Genomic DNA, 19,324 nt, shown 5'->3' with positions numbered 1-19,324 from the left:
TTGGAATTTTTTTGCCGTTTTCCAGTACGTTATATGGCAAAACTCATGGTTTCATGTATTGATGGGAAAATAAGAAGTGGAGCAAAAAACAGACGAAAAATGGAAAATCGCCCGGGGGTGAAGGGGTTAAAGGGAACCTGTCAGGTGAAATATGCACCCTGAACCACGAGCAGTTCTGGGTGTATATAGCTAATCCCTGCCTAACCGTCCCTGTATCTAGTAGCATAAATAAAGAGATCTTTAGAAAAAGTATTTCTAAAAGTCCTTTATGATATGCTAATGAGGCCAGGGACTAGTCACAAGGGCGTTATTTTCTCCAGAATAGTCCGCCCTCTTAGAATGTTAGCACACCCACAGGCTCGTGCTAACATCATATTCAATGACCATTACATAGCGTCAAGTCCCGGGACTTCCGGTTATACGAACTATGAAGGCGGGCGTACGTGTCCCGGTTTCAGAGAGGTCTTCTGCGCATGACCAGAAGTGCCAGGACTTCTGATCATGCGCACTGAGCCTAAGCCCGGCGTCAGAGGCGGTGATAGCGGACACAGTTGCGCACGTCACCGCCGATGACGTTGGGCAAAAAGCATTGAATAGCATGTTAGCAAACTCCTATGGGCTTGCTAACATGCTAGAAGGGCTAGGAGGGCAGACTAGTCAGGAAAAAAATATGCCCTTGCGACTTGTCCCTGCACTCATTAGCATATCATAAAGGATCTTTAGAAATATTGTTTCTAAAGATCTCTTTATGTGTGTTACTAGATACAGGGACTGTTAGGTGGGGATTACAAATATGCACCCAGAACTGATCGAAGTTCTGGGTGCATATTGCACCTGACAGATTCCCTTTAAAGGGGTTTTCCCACCAACAAAGTTAATTTTAAAGTTCATTTTAATCAATAGATCTTGGAATAATAATAATTTCCACAATTTGATGTGATTTAAAAAACTGTTCCTGTGCTGAGATAATCTTATATATGTGTCCCTGCTGTGTACTGTGTAATGGCCGTGTCTGACCATACAGAGGCATGGTCTGATCATACCACAGCTCCTTGACAGGAGTCATATATTTTACAGTTAGACTTTTTTTTTGCAGTTTAATTCAATATAAAAAAACTATAATAAAATAATTAACCTTAATAACAGCTTCAAAATTAAAGGGTCTCCCCCTCTCCAAAAGGCCCCCCCCCCAACATTGGTTGCATCTATATATAAAATCAGCTGGTCACATAGTACGTTCACCATTATAAATGAGCAGCATGTTATAGAGCAGGAGGAGCAGAGCGGAGGGGTTCATGCTGAGGAGTCCAGTGGGAGGTCATATTTAGTCCTAATTCTCTATGCACAGTAATACATGAAAGGCTATCAATCACTCAATTGAGCCACAGACTTGATACATCAATCTGTTCAGCTCCTTCTGCTCTACATTATGCAGCCTTCAGATGAGACACCATCTTCTAAGTGATGTTATTGTTTAAGAGGATGTCTGGTACTTTTATATTGATGGTATATCCATATACAGTAGAACCGTGAGGGTGGATATCCGGCATCCTCACCAATCAGCTGTTCCCTATCCATATAGATTTGTGGGGGTGTGACATCCGGCCTCTACTACCAATCAGCTGTTCCTAGTGTCGGCTAGATGTACTCAACAAGAGGAACAACATAGAGCCATCAACTGTATAGAGGCCATGTCCAGGTACTACAAATATGCCTCTATACGCCCTATTCTTCTCCGCAAATTAGGACATCTGGACACCGCAGGCACCAGGAGCAACTGATCAACATGGCTGCCACGTAATGCATCCCCATTGATCTGATCTTATCATAAACACAGGCCATCAATATGTAAGTTCCAGACAACATCTTTAAAGAAAAATATGGTTCTGAAGAAAAAACTCAAAAAAATGATGCCACTTTACCGGTTGCTGATGTACAGGTGGATACTGAAGTCCTGGCATTTGTTGACTTGGTATTTTCGGAATCATCTTCTGCTGGAAATTTGATGATCGTGGCAGTGACTGGTTAGACACTGTATTAACCTGTTGTGTTGAGTCATGTTGAGCTGTTGAACTCGGAGGCTGTTGCTGTTGGAATTGCATACCAGGTTTGAGTTGTGTACTCAAGACTGAAGACACTTGTTGATTTGGTTGGTCAAGACCATAATGAAATAAAGGTTTAGACATGCCTAGATGATGATCTGCAGGTAAATGACTGGAATTCATGGAGTTCTTATTGGTCTCCTGAGGCTTAATCATCTCAGCTGGGTTGTTTGGTGAACTACTTTTGTAGAGGTAGCTACCCATCGCTTTTTGTTGGCTTCCACTTCCAGGAGAAGTACTGACAGAAGTACCATGAGGACTTAACTGTTGCTGTCGAAAAGGACTTGGAACCTTCTCCAGTCCATACTGCCTTGATGGCTGCCCCGTTGGAGGAACATTTGACCAGTTAGAAGATGTATTAGGCTGGTGTTGCTGAATTAGGTTATGTTGTCTATTGGCAGCCATTTGTTTTAGCTGTTGAGCATGAGAGAGTTCTTGCCAATTACTCATCCGGTTTACACAAGACACTTGGGACTGTCCCTGGTTCTGGGCCACTGTAGTGCTTGGCGAAGAAGCCAATGGTGAACTAGACATGGAAAACGTTGGCCCTGTAGAAGAAGGTCTCATCTGTGGTGAACCAACTCTTGTAGGGTTTAAACATGGCGAATATTCACTTTTAATAACAACCTTGTCCGGTAAAGAAGATGATGTGTTTCTTTGGTTTTGTTGACCAATGTCTATGTTGAAAGGTTCGTCTTGCTTAATTGTTATATTGATCATATTTTGCAATTCAATATCACTCATTGGTGGCACCGAAATATAAGTAAACTCGTTAAACAGCTCTTGGAGTTCTTGGTCCATTAGTGGATCACCACTGTCATCTCCATATCTAAAGATGTTTTCATGAGAAAGTCGGGAATCAAGATGTTTGCTGCAGGATAGGTTTTCTCCAGGTTCTTTTTTGATATCCTTCAAGGTTGTATTAAACACGTCATTGTTTGCTATGTTACCGTTCTTCCTATGCATCGTCTGCTCCATGGTCATTGCCCCATTGATTGACTGGCTCCCTCCGTCATGGTACATATTTGGCCCCATCGAAACACACTCGTTGCTTTTAATTTTCTTAAAATTGAGGAAGGTATTATCCGATACGCCGTTCGATCTCTTATTGTTTGCTGGGGATACGTTCACCACCAATCTTCTCTTCAAAGATCCTTGGAGCTAAAACAAGAAGAAGACAAAGAAACTTTTAGGAAACTCATACAATAAATTCTTCATGGGATACAACAGCATAAATCAAAATGGTCATTAGACATTTGATGGTAGACCTCGACATCTCCATTTGAAGAGTCTTACAAGGAAGGCCGGATTACCGTTGGAGAAGTCTTAATTTTTTAATTTTGAGGCTTTTTTTTTATGAATGTAGGGAACGAAGATGAGCCGTAAATTTATAAGATCCTGTTGCGTTTTAGAAGACGTATCGATAAATTAAGGGTTCGACTCTCTGTCCAGCTCAATTACTGGAAAAATAAAACTCTAGATGTTCCCATTTCCACTTTCTAAAATGTTCTCCAGGCAGGAAAACAGCAGCCGTCTTTTAATATGATCAATGCAAGCGCTGGCAGCTTAAAGCTCTATGAAAGTTAACGAATGTAATACGATATCGGCTCCGGGAGATGGAAAATGCTCACGTATGCCGTCATAATGAAGAGGGAATTTGAGAAATGAAATACGACTAAGGCAATATATTTGTATGGGTTCTCATTTTCTACACATCAGAGTTGAACTTAATGGAAATATACAATAGTATTATGCGTGAAAACATATTTAAAAGGAGAAAAAAAGAAAATACTGTTCAATTAGAACATAGGAAGTGTGAATAGGTGACAGTCGCAAAAACCACACTAAACACAAACAAAAGAATACAGCAGCATTCTGTAAAAGCTAATATATACTGTATGCAAATGTAGAATATATGACATCTAAACTGCATTAATTCTGTATGGAATATAGTTAGAAAAATTATAAGTACTTGGTGTCCAGTTATAGCGGCTAGCACCTGTTGTAATGCTCATGGTCAAGGTAGGAGCAGCGAGCGGGGTTAATGGACCCACTGGACCACGGGGGGACCCGGGCTTACCTTTTATGAGGATGGTTTAACTAAGCCCCCACCGTGAGGCGGACGCCAGGTACCACTCCCAGGGTGAGTGACTGGAACTGTGGCAGCTGACCCCAAGGACAGGTGACAGACTCCGGTATAGGTAGGATGACTGAAGCAGGCTGGATAGATGGGTATAGACAGGTATGGTGGGCACGGCAGGAAGAGACGGGTATGGGAAGGCAGACTCAATTATAGGTAATGGACACAAGTTAGCTTGCAGACTGAGACACTAACTAGGAGCATTGCACGGGCACCTCCCCTAATGGGAGAGTGCCTTAGTGCCTCTCAGTTCTGGGAAACAATGCGTCGGCCCTTGAAGAGGAGGGCTGGTGCACGCGAGCCCTAAGCACATTCCTGGGAGACCTTGGCTGTGTGCACAGGCCCTGGGAGGGGAAGGAAGCAGCACATGTGAATGGAGAGGGGAGTGTGGGGGAGGATGCAACCCGGACTGCAGAGATGCCGGCGCTACACCTGTTCACACTTACTATGTTCTATCCGGAGATGCAATTTTATAGACAGCCTCCTATTCTGACTGTGTTCTCCTCCCATCAGCCCCAGAGTGGTTTTAATTAGTGCCAGATCCTATGTGCCCATATAGAAAGGGTCCCATCAAAGAAGGGTCACATTGCCGTGGTTGATGGGCCACATGAACTGGCCAATGTGTGCGCTAAGCACCTTCATTTTTTTAAGTATAAATGTTATATATTCAATGTTTGCATATATATTAGTGCTTACAGAGTGCTGCTGTATTCATTTGTTTGTGCTTTGTATATTTAAAGGGGAAACTGTCAACAGGCAGGTACTGTTCAGTATGATGTTCAATTAAAGAAATTGCACCTGTTCACACCTATTGGATGTGCGGGTCAGTCTTTTTGTATATTTGTAGCTGATACATAGAACATATGACAATGAATGGGTCAGGGCTACAATGAAGTCATGGTCATCTAATCACTCAAAGTTTTGTTTAAAAGGTAAAAGGGTGCAAAGACCTGTAGAACGTCAATAAGCCAATATTTGAGAAAGAAAAAAAAAATGCACCATGAAATTTAGAATTTTTAGGTCATCTGCAGTTTGCCCATTAATTAACTACTGGCCGACCACTATCTCTCCGAAATCCATGCACACTTGCTTAACATCTATAGGGGGAAAAGTGGATCGTCAACAGATTAAGAAACTGACAGACTCCATGACTGGATGGCTTATGACTATTATATATATATACGGCATTCCAGAATACTGTACATAAGAGGCCAGGCCGCTGTGTATAATGTAAAAAAGACCTTTATTATACTCACCTAAGGAACGGTCCGGTCCTATGGGTGTCACTGCTCTCCAGTCCGGCGCCTCCTTTCTGTGGCAATCACCGTCCTCCTTCTACCCAGCCCAGTGTGGTTGATGTGTCCTACGTTATGCACACAAGCTGGCACAGGCGCACTTTGATCTACCCTACTGAGGACAGAGCACAGTACGGTAGTGCGCATGCGCGGACAATCCTTGACATTTCCTCTCGCCTGCGCATTACAGTACTTTGATTTGCCCTCTGCCGTGCAGATCAAAGTACGCCTGCACAGGAGCTCAATGCCGGCTTGTGTGGATGACAGAGGACGCAACATCCACACTGGGTTGGGTCGAAGGAGGACGGCGATCATCGCAGAGACGAGGTGCTGGACTGGAGAGCAGCGACAACCATCAGACCGGACTGCCCCTTAGGTGAGTATTATAAAAGTGATTATGTTCTACTCTGCGGCCGGGGCTCTTATATACAGCATTCTTGAATACTCTATATATACACACGAATCTACCGGTGGTGGCCGTAGTTTATAAGGGCAAAATCTGGTGATAGGATCCCTTTAAATGTATTTTTGTAAATTTCAAGTTGATTATTGGTTATTAATTTTATATTAACAGATTAAAATAAACAATTGAAATCAGAAAATGTATGTTTTTTATTTTATTCCGCAGAGTAATAGTCGCACAATAATTCTGTACACATTTCATAAATATTCAGGTTTCGGGTTTATGAACCTTATGGACTGACCGACACCACTGGAGTTGTTTAGTAATTTAATCAAAAATAAAAATTTCCTTAGAATTGTGCGCGCGGTGTATATATTTCTTTCTTTCACAAATCCAATTACGATTTTATGATAAACCTTTTTTTTTCTGACTCCTGAATGGAAACCCCCGCGGAGCGATGCAGCAACAAATTCAAGGGCAGACTAGCGGTCGCAGTCGGATTCGGACCCTGACGTCTCGGGGGTCCCTTAGGCCCCTCTGTAGTATAAGAAGACACTGGTGTTAGAATTGGTAAATGTTATTGACTTTGCATTGGGGCCAGGGAGGGTCGTGTTACACCTCCGAATACATCCCATACTTTTATATCTTTTCAGGTGGAAATACGAGTTACGTTTCTGCCCCGTGGTAACATACAACCCATTAAAATGTTCTTGCCAAAAGGAATTCAATTCCGCTTTACAGAATAATATAACCGTGAAGACGCCATTACACACGGCATATGTTATCATTACGAGAATCCGATGGGGCGAAAAACTCCTGGCACATTGGTGGGATCGTTGATAAACCGTCCATATGTTGGCACCGCCTTTCCTAATGAATTATACAATCTGCCACCTTTCCCAGTGTGATCACAAGGGAATGTGTTTGGCTCCGTGTCAGTCCGGTTCTTGGCTTCTGATGGCTCAGCGCCAGTTGTATATTTTACTGGACATCTGGTGGGGTGGAGTGACTAAAAGCACATTTCAGTCTTGGCACGGGGAGGAATCATTAAATCAGGTTCATGATGAACAGCTCCTGTTTTTTTTTTTCCTTCACATGATGTTGCAATAGTCAACATGGGTCCAAAAAAATGACCTTCATGTAGATCTGGAAGGATTTTTTCATTAAAGGGATTGTCCACTATTTTTAAATTGATGGCCTATCCTTAGGATAGGTCATCAATGTTTGATTGACCGCCGGCCGGAGTCAGAGACCCCACACCTCTGCCGATCAGCTGGTCTCGGTGCCGCTAGTGGCTGGAAATGGTCATCTCCGGAGCTGCCCTGTCAACTGATAGTGGCCTCGGAATGGTACTGCACATTCGCCGCCTATTCAAATCAATGGGAGGCGGATGTGCAGTACCCGGACGCGGCAACTATCAGTTGACGGGGCAGCTCTGGAGCTGACCATTTCCAGCCACTGGTGGCACCGAGAACAGTTAATCGGCGGGCACGTTGGATATCAAACCCTTTACGATCAGACACTGATGACTTATCTGAAGGATATGCCATCAATGTAAAAGTAGTGGACAACCTCTAAGTTGGAAGCATGGAATTCTTACTTGGTTCGTGAACAATTAGTGATAGGCAACACAATGTCACACACAGTATTTTTCAGCTCCGGAATTTCTTGAGCAGGGACCCCTCTCTGTGATACTCTTAAAGGGAACCTGTCACCACTTTTTTGGCATATAAGCTGCAGCCACCACCACTGGGCTCTTATATACAGCATTCTAACATGCTGTATATAAGAGCCCAGGCCGGGGGTATTACATAAAAACCACTTTATAATACTTTCCTAATGGTCGCGCGGTGGGTCTTATGGGCGTCTCCATTCTCCAGTGCCGCCTCTTTCGGCCATCTTCGTCCTCCTTCTCTAGCCGCGGTGCATGACACGTCCGACGTCATCTACACTCGCCGGCTTTCAGGTCCTGAGCAGGGCAGATCAAAGTATTGTAGTGCGCCTGCACAGAACCGGCGAGTGTGTATGACGTAGGACGCGTCATGCACACAGGCTTCAGAAGAAAGACGAAGATGGCCGAAAGAGGCGGTGCCAGCACCCGAGAACGAAGACACCCATATGGCCAACCGCGTGACCATTAGGTACGTATTATAAAGTGTTTTTTATGCTCTCTCAGAGGACTGGGCTCTTATATACAGTATGTTAGAATACTGTATATATGCTTATACGCCAAAAAAGTGGTGACAAGTTCCCTTTAAGCCACAAAATAAACATATAGAAAACGGTGGTCTCAGGGAGTCTTCATCTGATATTGATTTTCAATCTCTCCATTCCCTAGAGAAATATGACAGTAAGATCAACCCCCCAAACAGCACATACAGTGGGGAAAATAAGGATTTCATATACTGCCGATTTTGAGTTTTCCCACCTACAAAGAATGGTGAGGTCTGTAATGTTTATCGTAGGTAACTTCAATTGTGAAAGAATTTAAAAAATCCAGAAAATCCCATTGTATGATTTCTAAATAATTAATTTGCATTTATTGCATGAAATAAGTATTTGATACAATAGAAAAACAGAACTTAATATTTGGTAGAAACCTTTGTTTGCAGTTACAGAGGTCAGACGTTTCCGGTCGCTCCTGACCAGGTTTGCACGCACTGCAGCAGGGATTTTAGTGACTCCTCCATACAGATCTTCTCCAGATCTTTCAGGTTTCGAAGCGGTCACTGGGCAACATTGAGTTTCCGCTCCCTCCATAGATTTTCTATTGGGTTCAAGTCTAGAGACTCGCTAGGCCACTCCAGGACCTTGAAATGCTTTTTACGGAGCAGCTCCTTAGTTGCCCTGGCTGTGTGTTTCGGGTCATTGTCATGCTGGAAGACCCAGGCACGACCCATCTTCAATGCTCTTACTGAGGGAAGGATGTTGCTGGCTAAAATCTCGAGATACATGACCCCTTCCATCCTCCTTTCAATACCGTGCAGTTGTCCTGTCCCCTTTGCAGAAAAGCACTCCCAAAGCATGATGTTTCCACCTCTATGCTTCATGGTTGGGATGGTGTCCTTGAGACTGTACTTAACTTTTTCCTCCAAACACGGCGAGTGGAATTGATACTAAAAAGTTCTATTTTGGTTTCATCTGATCACATAACCTTCTCCCATACCTTCTCTGGATCATCCAGATGATCACTGGAGAACTTCAAATGGACCTGGACGTATGCTGGTGTGAGCAGGGGGGCCTTGTATGCCCTGCAGGATTTTTATCCATGACAGCGTAGTGTGTGACTAAGCTTTGAGACTGTGGTTCCAGCTCTCTTCAGGTCATTGACCATGTCCTCCCGTGTAGTTCTTGGCTGATTCCTGACTTTTCTCAGAATCATCCTTACCCCACGAGGGGAGATCTTGCATGGAGCCCAAGACCGAGTAAGATTGACAGTCATCTTGTGTTTCTTCCATTTTCTAATAATTGTGCCAACAGTTGTTGCCTTCTCACCAAGCTGCTTGCCTATTGTTCTGTACACCATCCCAGCCTTGTGCAGGTCGACGATTTTGTCCCTGGTGTCATTAGACAGCTCTTTGGTCTTGGCCATCATGGAGAGGTTGGAGTGTGATTGAGTGTTTGGACAGGTGTCTTTTATACAGATTCAAACAGGTGCAATTAATGGAGGTAATGAGTGCAGAGTAGGAGCTTCTTAAAGAAAAAAAAAACAGGTCTTTGAGTGCCAGAATCCTTGCTGGTTGGTCAGTGATCCAATACGTATTTCATGTAATAAAATGCAAATTAATTAACTAAAAATCAATGTGAGTTTCTGGATTTTTGGGGGTTGAAGTGAAGTGAACCTACAATAAAAATTACAGACCTCTCCATTCTTTGTAGGTGGGAATACATGCAAAAGCAGCAGTGTATCAAATACTTATTTTCCCCACTGTATGGGCATGCAGGTCTTTGGAATGTAAATCCATGAACACTTTTATATCTTTTATCTGTTGCTGCACTTCTGAGAAATTAGCATTTACATTCATATGCAAATTAGGCATTAAGTGCTTTGGGTGTGTCAGAGACTTAACAAGCCTCAACCTTTTAATATACATGCAAATGAAGCGGTACCGTTTCTTTTCCCGCCCAGCACCAACCTCTTTAGCTTGATTGACAACTGACAGTCAAATTTCCTTGTCTGGTGCCTGTCCTAATGTAGACAGGGAGCTATCAATAAATATAAACAGGCTGGTGCTGTGAGGTGAAACAACCTCAAGAGTCAGAGGGTCAGTAAGTGACCAGAGCATTAAAGCATCATTTCCATATGTATTAAAAGGTATTACTGCATAATCAGTGAGATTATGGGTTATTTACTGCATGATCAGTGAGAATAAGGATTATTTATTGTACAAGCAGTGAAACTATGGATTCTTTACTGTAGAAATAGTGAAACTATGAAATCCATACTGTACAAGCAGTGAGACTATAGATTCTTTATTGTAGGAGTAGTAAAACTATGGATTATTTTCTGCATGAGCAGTGAGACTGTGGATTATTTACTGTATGAGCGCTGAGAATAAGGGTTATTTACTGTACAAGCAGTGAAACTATGGATGCTTTACTGTTGAAATAGTGAGACTGGATTATTCACAGGATGAGCAGTGAGATTATGGATTATTTACTGTATGAGCAGTAAGATTATAGATTCTTTATTGTATGAGCAGTGAGACTGGATTTTTTACTGTATGAGCAGTAAGACTATGGATTCTTTACTGTATGAGCAGTAAAACTGTGGATTCTTTACTGTATGAGTAATACACTATGGATTATTTACTGTATGAGCAGTGAGATTATGGATTATTTACTGTACGAGCAGTAAGACTATAGATTTTTTATTGTATGAGCAGCGAGACTGGATTCTTTACTGTATGAGAAGTAAGAATATGGATTCCTTACTGTATAAACAGTGAGACTACAGCTTCAATACTGTATGAGTAGTGAAAATATGGATTCTTTACTGTACGAGCAGTGAGACTATGGATTCTTTACTGTACGAGCAGTGAGACTATGGATGCTTTACTGTATGAGCAGTGAGTATAGATTCTTTACTGTACGAGCAGTGAGACTATGGATTCTTTACTGTACGAGCAGTGAGACTATGGATGCTTTACTGTATGAGCAGTGAGTATAGATTCTTTACTGTATGAGCAGTAAGATTACGGATTCTTTACTGTAGGAGCACAGATTATGAAACTCTCCGTTGCAACATGATGTAATGGGACTTAGATCCAGAGATTTATTCTGAGTCATGAAGGCATTGTTCCCCTAATATGGGGAAACTAAACATCTGCCATGTGTTGTTTTCACTTTCCCCTGGATTAACATATTCAGATCATAGGCTGAACTTGATAAACCTGTGTCTTTTTTCAAGTTTATCAACTGGCCAGCTCAAAGAATCTCATCCATAGCTGGAAATACAACTATTTTTGCCATTTTTTGCCATCTATACCTGTCTGTGGATTGTCAGTAGGTGACATACTGTAGGTAGACTTTCAGCAATACATGAAAGTTTTAGCAATACTAAATACAGTATACAGTGTGTCCACCCATATCCTGTCCACCGCCATTAACTTGAGAACGGCGGCAGCTATAGGCATAGAAGTGGTGTCTAGGTATAGTAAAGTAGCCATGCGCTACACAATGAAACCACCTATAGCGCCACCTGGTGGAAAACAACAGAGTAAGCATTTTTATCTCGAAAACGGAACGAGATAGAGAAAAAAAAGTGAATTACAAAGTTGTAGCGCATCATCAATTCAATACAAATCAACACCTTGCATACAGAAATGCTATGATATGAAACCCATGACCCCCCCCAAAACAGTGAATGCTGGTCACGCATATGGCGCTCATTTAACTTTGATGCTCAAAGTGTCCCCCGTCAGCTGCAATGCACATCTGGACTCTGCACAGCATACTGTATCTTGCTGCACGTTGTGCAATATGGTAGGTGACACGTTTGCACAAGCATCTGTGATACGTCGTCGTAGGTCCTGCAATGTTGGTGGAGGGGTCTCATACACCTGCTGTTTGATGTGACCTCACAGAAAGAAGTCCAATGGGGTCAGGTCAGGTGAGCGGAGGCCACTCCACGCAGCCACCATACCCAATGACTTGTAGGAAGGTCTCCATGAAGTATCGCTTCACGTCCGCAGCCTTGTGAGTTTTAGACGTTCTAATCATAGCATTTCTGTATGCAAGGTGTCGATTCGTATTGAATTTATGATGCCCTACAACTTTGTAATTCACTTTTTTTCTCTATCTCGTTCCGTTTTCTGGATAAAAATGCTAACTCTGTTGTTTTCCACCAGGTGGAGCTATAGGTGGTTACATTGCGTAGCGCATGGCTACTTTACTATACCTAGACACCACTTCTATGCCTATAGCTGCCGCCGTTCTCAAGTTAATGGCGGTGGACAGGATATGGGTGGACACACTGTATACTAATTTTGGCTACATGGAGCCATAACATTGTATAAGACAAAAACATGGTTTATATACGTATTTTCAACTTTGGGAGTTATCTCCTCTCTCTTTTGGATAGGGAATACATTTCCAATCATTGTGGGTCCAACTGCTGATTTCCCCCCCCCAATCCAAAAACCCTGGGATTTGTGTAACTGGAGCAGAGGTCCTGTTTAATGGGACTCACAGAGATAGCGGAGTGCAACATTTGGCTGGTCTTCAACACTTCCATAAGAAGAAATGGAGTGGAGTTGCGCATGATTCCACCAAAGACAACGTCTGAATCTGAAAACCTTTGATATGTCCTCTCCATGTTTGGGTGGGTTTCATCCAAGTTCTCCAATTTTCTCCAAAAACAAACTGATAAGGGAATTTAGATTGTGAGTCTTGATGGGGCAGTAATGATGGTGTCTGTATAGTGTTGTGGACTCAATGATGCTATTTAAGCCAGTAAAATAAATAAGTACGGTATATAAATAGCTGACCACCGCTCCATTTACATGAAGGTCTTCAGAGCCCCAGTTCTTGAGATCAGTTGGGGTCCCAGTGGTTGCACCTCACTGATTGTGAAGTTTGGTAACTTCCAAACTTAAAGGGAACCTGTCACCAGTGTTTTGCCCTATAAGCTGCAGCCACCACCAGTGGGCTCTTATATACAGCATTCTAACATGCTGTATATAAGAGCGCAGACCGCTGTGGAGAACATAAAAAAATACTTTATAATAGTCACCTAGAAGGTCGCTCCGATGTACAACAGTCAAATGGGTGGCGCCGTTCTCCGCGACCGGCGCCTCCTCTTTCAGCCATCTTTGTCCTCCTTCTGAAGCCTGTGTGCATGACACGTCCTACATCATCCACACTCGCCGGTATTGTGGTCCTGCGCAGGCGCACTTTGATCTGCCCTGAGCAAGGCAGATCAAAGTAATGTAGTGCACCTGCGCGGTACCGCCGAGTGTGTATGACCTAGGACGTGTCATGCACCCAGGCTTCAGAAGGAGGACGAAGATGGCCGAAAGAGGAGGCGCTGGCACCGGAGAATGGAGACACCCATATGACCCAACTCCACTGTAGCGCGACCGTTAGGTGAGTATTATAAAGTCATTTTTATGTTCTACACAGCGGCATGGGCTCTTATATAAAGAATGTTAGAATGCTGTATATAAGAGCCCAGTGGTGGTGGCCGCAGCTTATAGGCCCCAAAACTGGTGACGGGATCCCTTTAAGAAAACCCCACAATGATAGTTATCTGTCACCAGATATTTCAATTTTTGGCATCTATACAATGGTTTTAGAAAAATAAGCTAAAAAATGTATTAGTTGAAAGATGTCAGGAAAAAATGGACATGCTGATGATCCAAGACAGTTCAACACTAGGCAAGGAGTGGATGACATGCGGTTTGAGTCTACGCGTCTCTGGTTTCTTTATCAGGACAAAAAACACCGGGTTGGTTTTTGTTTTGATGAAGAAACCAGAGGGTTTTGAAACGCGTAGAGAGACATAGCTGTAATACCATCTTCCGCCATTACAACATGTGTGGCGCTGTGCTTGGTAAACAAATAAGGAAACATCGCTATCGATAACCAAGTGCAGCCATCAGATAACTAATCACAATTGTACCGCCCCGCGCTCGGCTGCAGCCGAGCTGCTCGGATCCGGGCTCATTTGTAGGTGGCTCGAGCGCCTCCGGACCGGGGGTCATTTCGCTCTGAAAGGGGCTGGCGCTTTGAGGGGGTTAGGGTTACGGCCGAGGCCGTGGTTTTTGTTTGGAGTTTGTGACGCCACCCACGGGTTGTGGTGAATGTGGACACCACCGCTGCTGTTTACTAGGCACCCGGGGGAGATGTTGCGCAGCAAACGTGTTAACCCCTCCGTGGGCAGGGGTGATGGCCCCGGGACCCGATGGATGTTATATGTTGGTGCTGGGCGATGCGTGGCCCGAGGGCACAGTTGTACTCACTATTACAGATGCTCTGGTAAACCAAGATTATGGTGGTCAGTGACCGCAGCTGGCTGCGTCTGGTCCCCCTACTCGGGTTGGTGGTCTCCGCCTTTCTCCTGCACCTTCTTTGTAGCTGTGGACAGCCCGTGCTTCAGCAACGGGAGCCCGCTCCCCGGCGTTGTATGTCTCGGGAGAGCCAGTTTGCCCGCAGACGCTGGCCCGTGGAATCTCTTTGCCTGGGCGGTGGCTTTTTATCCTCCTCGGTGGGCTATTGTCTTCAGTCGGGACTTGGGTGGGAAAGGACCTAAAGTACAGACCTCAATCAGTTAATTAACTGGGTCCACTGGTTTCTAGACCGAGTTTTAGGGTCTGAGTACCCCCTTTGTGCTCCGGTTTCCAGTCGGTTCCCCGGTTCGGTACCGGCGGGCCACTACCCTGTCCCGGTCCCTTACGGTTCCACCGAGCCGTCTTCCCGGCTCCTGCAGGCTGAGGCCACCGTATGCCTCCTAGCCAGAGGTGACTGGGCTCCAACCCAGACAACCGACGTTAGACTATGGCAGACCTGGGCACAGGTCTGCTGCACTTGAACTTCCCTCCTCTCCACCCCAAAACTATCTAACTCCACTTTTCCTGCCTCAAGATCTGTGTACTCCTCAGTGGGCGTGTCCAACCGCCTGGGCACGCCCCCTGGTGTGTTCATCAAACCCTGGGGAGGTGACTTGGGTTTAAAGGGTCGCTGCTGAGACCTTTTTAGGGGACGGGGGTTATGCAAGGGGCCTACCTGTGACTACCTGGCTAGTCCAGGGCGTCACACAATCATCTGGCAAGCTTAGATATGAGGTATAATGTTGCCATAAGTGCTGGGGCGGACACAGAAGAGGACCCCAGTGCAAGAACAGTACATGGGGCCCTTTAAATGCCAATAGTTCATCATAATGCACTCCTGTATATGGCTATGATAGAAGCTGCTGGCTGATTTAGTGGTGGTTGTGGCCCTCTGACTTCTCGGGCCCCTATGTGGTTGCACAGGTCAGTATGTATGGAGGTGGCCTGCTTTCCAGCTCGCTAACATCCACAGTCTCACAATACAAAGTGGTCCCATGTGTTTTTGTAATTTGGGATCTTGTGTTGTACCACAGCGCTCTCCAAGACAAAATAAGTGCACGTGTCAGCAGTTTTATTCTTTCCCGAATAAAGACTTGTTGGCAAACGCAGAGGAACCGGTCATCGGCCCAGCGCGGGAAACATACACCCCACTGGGCTTGTGTATGTGATAGTTTGTGCAGAGAAACAATGCTCTCTTTTAGGTCAGTCTTACTCTTTGTATTGTTTTAATAGCCCTAATAATTGTTTTTAAAGGTTACTTCTATTTTTTATCTTCTTCTCATCACTTTGGAATTTTCGCCTGTTTCCTTCGGCCTCTATCAATTTTACTTAGGAGAGAGAATAATGTGTGACTGTTTACAGATGGAGCAGACTGCGCTATAAAAGTCCCCTAATGTGTGGAAAGGACTGATTACTCAATAGTGCCAAAGTGGAAAACCGTCTCATCCGTGCTGGCACCGCAGAGAATAGCTGAGAATGGGCAAAGAAGAAGAAAATAGTTGATATATGTACATTCTACACATTTGTGACAAAAAGATGGCTCTAGGATCCCCCCCAACCCCCCACTATCGCTGCCTATTAAAATCAATTAACCCTTTATTCAATACTATACTAATCATAAGACTAAATAGATCACTGACTTCCTTCAAAGGATTTTTCACTAGATTTTTGAAACTTAAATTGAGAATATCTCCCAATTGCCGCTGTTCCACTGATTCTGGAACCATTTTCCTTTTTCTTCTGTGACCCTCCATTCCAAAGTTATGCCCCCCAGTAATAATGGTGCAAATTTTCCAGTCAATAAATTGGGCGTGTACCACAAAACTTCTCTGAGGGCATTGGCTTTTTCTCCTGTGATGCTGACCAATCAAAATACTGCCACACCCACAAGAGAGTTTTGTGGTACACGCCCACTTTGTTAAAGGGAAGAATTGCATTTTTTTTACTGGAGGGTGTAACTTTGGAACTGAGCGGCAGAGAAGAAAAAGAAAAACTGATCCAGAATCAGTGGAGGAAGTTTTCAGATTAAATAATAAACAAATAAAAAAAAGGGAAAGGTCCTTTTTTTAAGATCACCCCACTTTTTCTCAGCTGCTTAAATCCTTATGATCCCATACTGAAAGGTTCTAACACCATCCACATGATGAATCTGTCCCAGACACATGCCCTGCACTCACAGACGTAATTATGTGTGTGAACAGGTCACTTTCTCCTGCAAAATCATAACACACTTGTCCTGCTGTTGTCATCAGTACCTTGATCTGATGGTAATCACCCACATGATGACACTGCCCAGGACACATGCGCTGTGCCCACTGGCATAACTATATGTGGGAACAGGTCACTTTCTCCTGCAAGATCATAAAACTCTTATCCTGCTGCTGTTATCAATACCATGATTTCATGGTAATCACCCATATGATGACACTGACAAAACACATGCTCTGTCTTCACTGACAAATATATGTGTGGGCAGGTCACTTTCTGCTGCAAAATCATTACACACTTGTCCTACTGTTGTCATCAATACCATGATCTGATGATAATCACCTACATGATGACACTACCCAGGACACTTGCCCTGAACCCCATTTACATAATTATATGTGTGAACAGGTCACTTTCTCCTGCAAAATCATAATACACTTGTCCTTCTGCGGTCATGAATACCATGAGTTGATGGTAATCACCGAAATGATTACACAACCCATGACACATGCTCTGTCCCCACTGACATAATCATGTGTGTGGGAAGGTCACTTTCTACTGCAAAATCAAAACACTCTTATTCTGTTGCTGTAATCAACACTATGATCTCATGGTAATCACCAAAATGAGGACACTGCCGAGGACATTTGCCCTGTCCCTGCTTACATAATTATATTGTGAACATGTCAATTTCTCCTGCAAAATCACATTACACTTGTCCTGCTGCGCTCATCAATACCATTATCTGATGGTAATCATCCACATGAGGACACTGGTTGGTTATAATATGTTTTATAGAGAGGTGACATATATTTTGTCAGAAAACTCCTTTAAGCAGATGAGCAATCAGGTCACTGCCTCCAACAAGGTCAGCTTACTCCTCTTCTGCTGCTTATTTCTGTCCATTTTCACATACACACCAAAAGGAAGAGCTCAGACTCCAGGGAAGTTGAGAAGAGTTCCCTACGCGTTTCAGGCTCAGAATGAACCCTTTTACACAATAGGTCACCCCCACCTTGCATACCTTACTAACTTATGGGTGTTTTTCTCCCTTTTTTCTCTTACATTTTCACAAATAGGCACAGATGAACAAGTGAAAATTACTAAAGTCGTGTATACAAAAATGATTAATAATACGTCTAAAATAACCATCTCTACTACAAGAGCACACATTCATGGTCACAGTACACAAGGAGATCTGTAGCCTTCTGCATGAAAAGACACCATATGTGTATGCAGATTTATCTTATTAGCTGCATATTGTTTCGTGGAAGCCAAACCACTTTTTATTACCATCAAATATTTAATTTAATGTAGAGAGACATAAAATCCATGAGTTTTATCAGTTTACTAGAAATCTTGTGCAATAGCGAGCCTGAGATTGTAGAATTTGCCTTAAAGGGAATGTTCACCTTTACCCCATTGACAGAGTAACATGGAACCCGGCGTCTACGGCCATGGAACCCGGCGTCTACGGCCATGGAACCCGGCGTCTACGGCCATGGAACCCGGCGTCTACGGCCAAGTTCCCGATATCGACGGTCAAGTTCCCGATATCAACAGCCAAGGTCCGATAACGACAGCCAAGTTCCCGATAACGACAGCCAGAGTTTCTATATCAACAGCTAGGGTTCCAGTATTAACAGCCAGGGTTTCTATATCAACAGCTAGGGTTCCGGTATCAACAGCCAGGGTTCTGGTATCAACAGCCAGGGTTCCGGTATCAACAGCCAGGGTTCCGGTATCAACAGCCAGGGTTCCGGTATCGACAGCCAAGGTCTTAGTATCGGCAGCCAAGGTCCAGGTATTGAAAGCCAAGGTCCAGGTATCGAAAGCTAGGGTCCCTGTATCAACAGCCAGGGTTTCTATATCAACAGCCAGGGTTCCGGTGTGACAGCCATGATTACAGAAACAGAGTAATCTCTGATCTTCGAAGCTTAACCCATTAGATGCTGTGACATCAAAGGTGATAAACGGAAAAAATATGGGATCCCTCTCTGCGAACCAATTAGTCCAGATTCTCGTCTTCTGCTTATTATGTCACACATTAGAAAGAACGATGTAAAAGATGAGATCACTGGTTCAAGTCTTTTAGGAGGACAAAAGAAAGGTAAAGTTATGGGGTTTATCAGTTTAAAAAAAAAAAACTTATATCCTGGCTATACTTTGTTTTTTTAAAAAGATGCCCCTTACTCGCCCTCCACGGGTCCAGCACTGAGTCTCTACGGCTGCTCCTGGCGCTTGTTATTGTCTGCAGCCAATCAGTGCACTCAGATTGGCTTGTGGCATCAACTCATACAGAGCCGCCGAGCTCATGATTGGCTGCAGCACTGTGAATCTGATGTTAGCGCTGCAGACAATAACATACACCAGGAGCAGCGGCTGAGACTTAGGGTACCTTCACACTTAGCGATGCAGCAGCGATCCGACCAGCGATCTGACCTGGTCAGGATCGCTGATGCATCGCTACATGGTCGCTGGTGAGCTGTCAAACAGGCAGATCTCACCAGCGACCACTGAACAGCCCCCAGCCAGCAGCGACGTGCAAGCGACGCTGCGCTTGTACGGAGCCGCTGACTGGAAGCTGCGGAGACTGGTAACTAAGGTAAACATCGGGTATGGTTACC

General features: G+C 44.0%; 1 protein-coding gene and 1 long non-coding RNA gene across 2 annotated transcripts in view; one reads left to right on the top strand and one right to left on the bottom strand.

Moving 5' to 3' along the window:
* The window catches only part of MAML2 (mastermind like transcriptional coactivator 2), a 234,254-nt gene that overhangs the window by 103,174 nt on the left and 111,756 nt on the right, over positions 1-19,324 (bottom strand). The window contains exon 3 of the mRNA XM_075337483.1: positions 1,923-3,263. Within this exon, the coding sequence (XP_075193598.1) occupies positions 1,923-3,263 (1,341 nt within the window). The remainder of the gene's footprint in view (positions 1-1,922; positions 3,264-19,324) is intronic.
* LOC142292259 (uncharacterized) overlaps positions 1-19,324 on the top strand; it is a 137,092-nt gene that overhangs the window by 109,630 nt on the left and 8,138 nt on the right. The gene's annotated exons all lie outside the window — the stretch shown is intronic.

This window comes from Anomaloglossus baeobatrachus, chromosome 2, assembly GCF_048569485.1.
Source record: "Anomaloglossus baeobatrachus isolate aAnoBae1 chromosome 2, aAnoBae1.hap1, whole genome shotgun sequence".
In the NCBI taxonomy this organism is placed as follows: domain Eukaryota; kingdom Metazoa; phylum Chordata; class Amphibia; order Anura; family Aromobatidae; genus Anomaloglossus; species Anomaloglossus baeobatrachus.
This window is presented reverse-complemented; position numbering and strand designations above follow the sequence as displayed.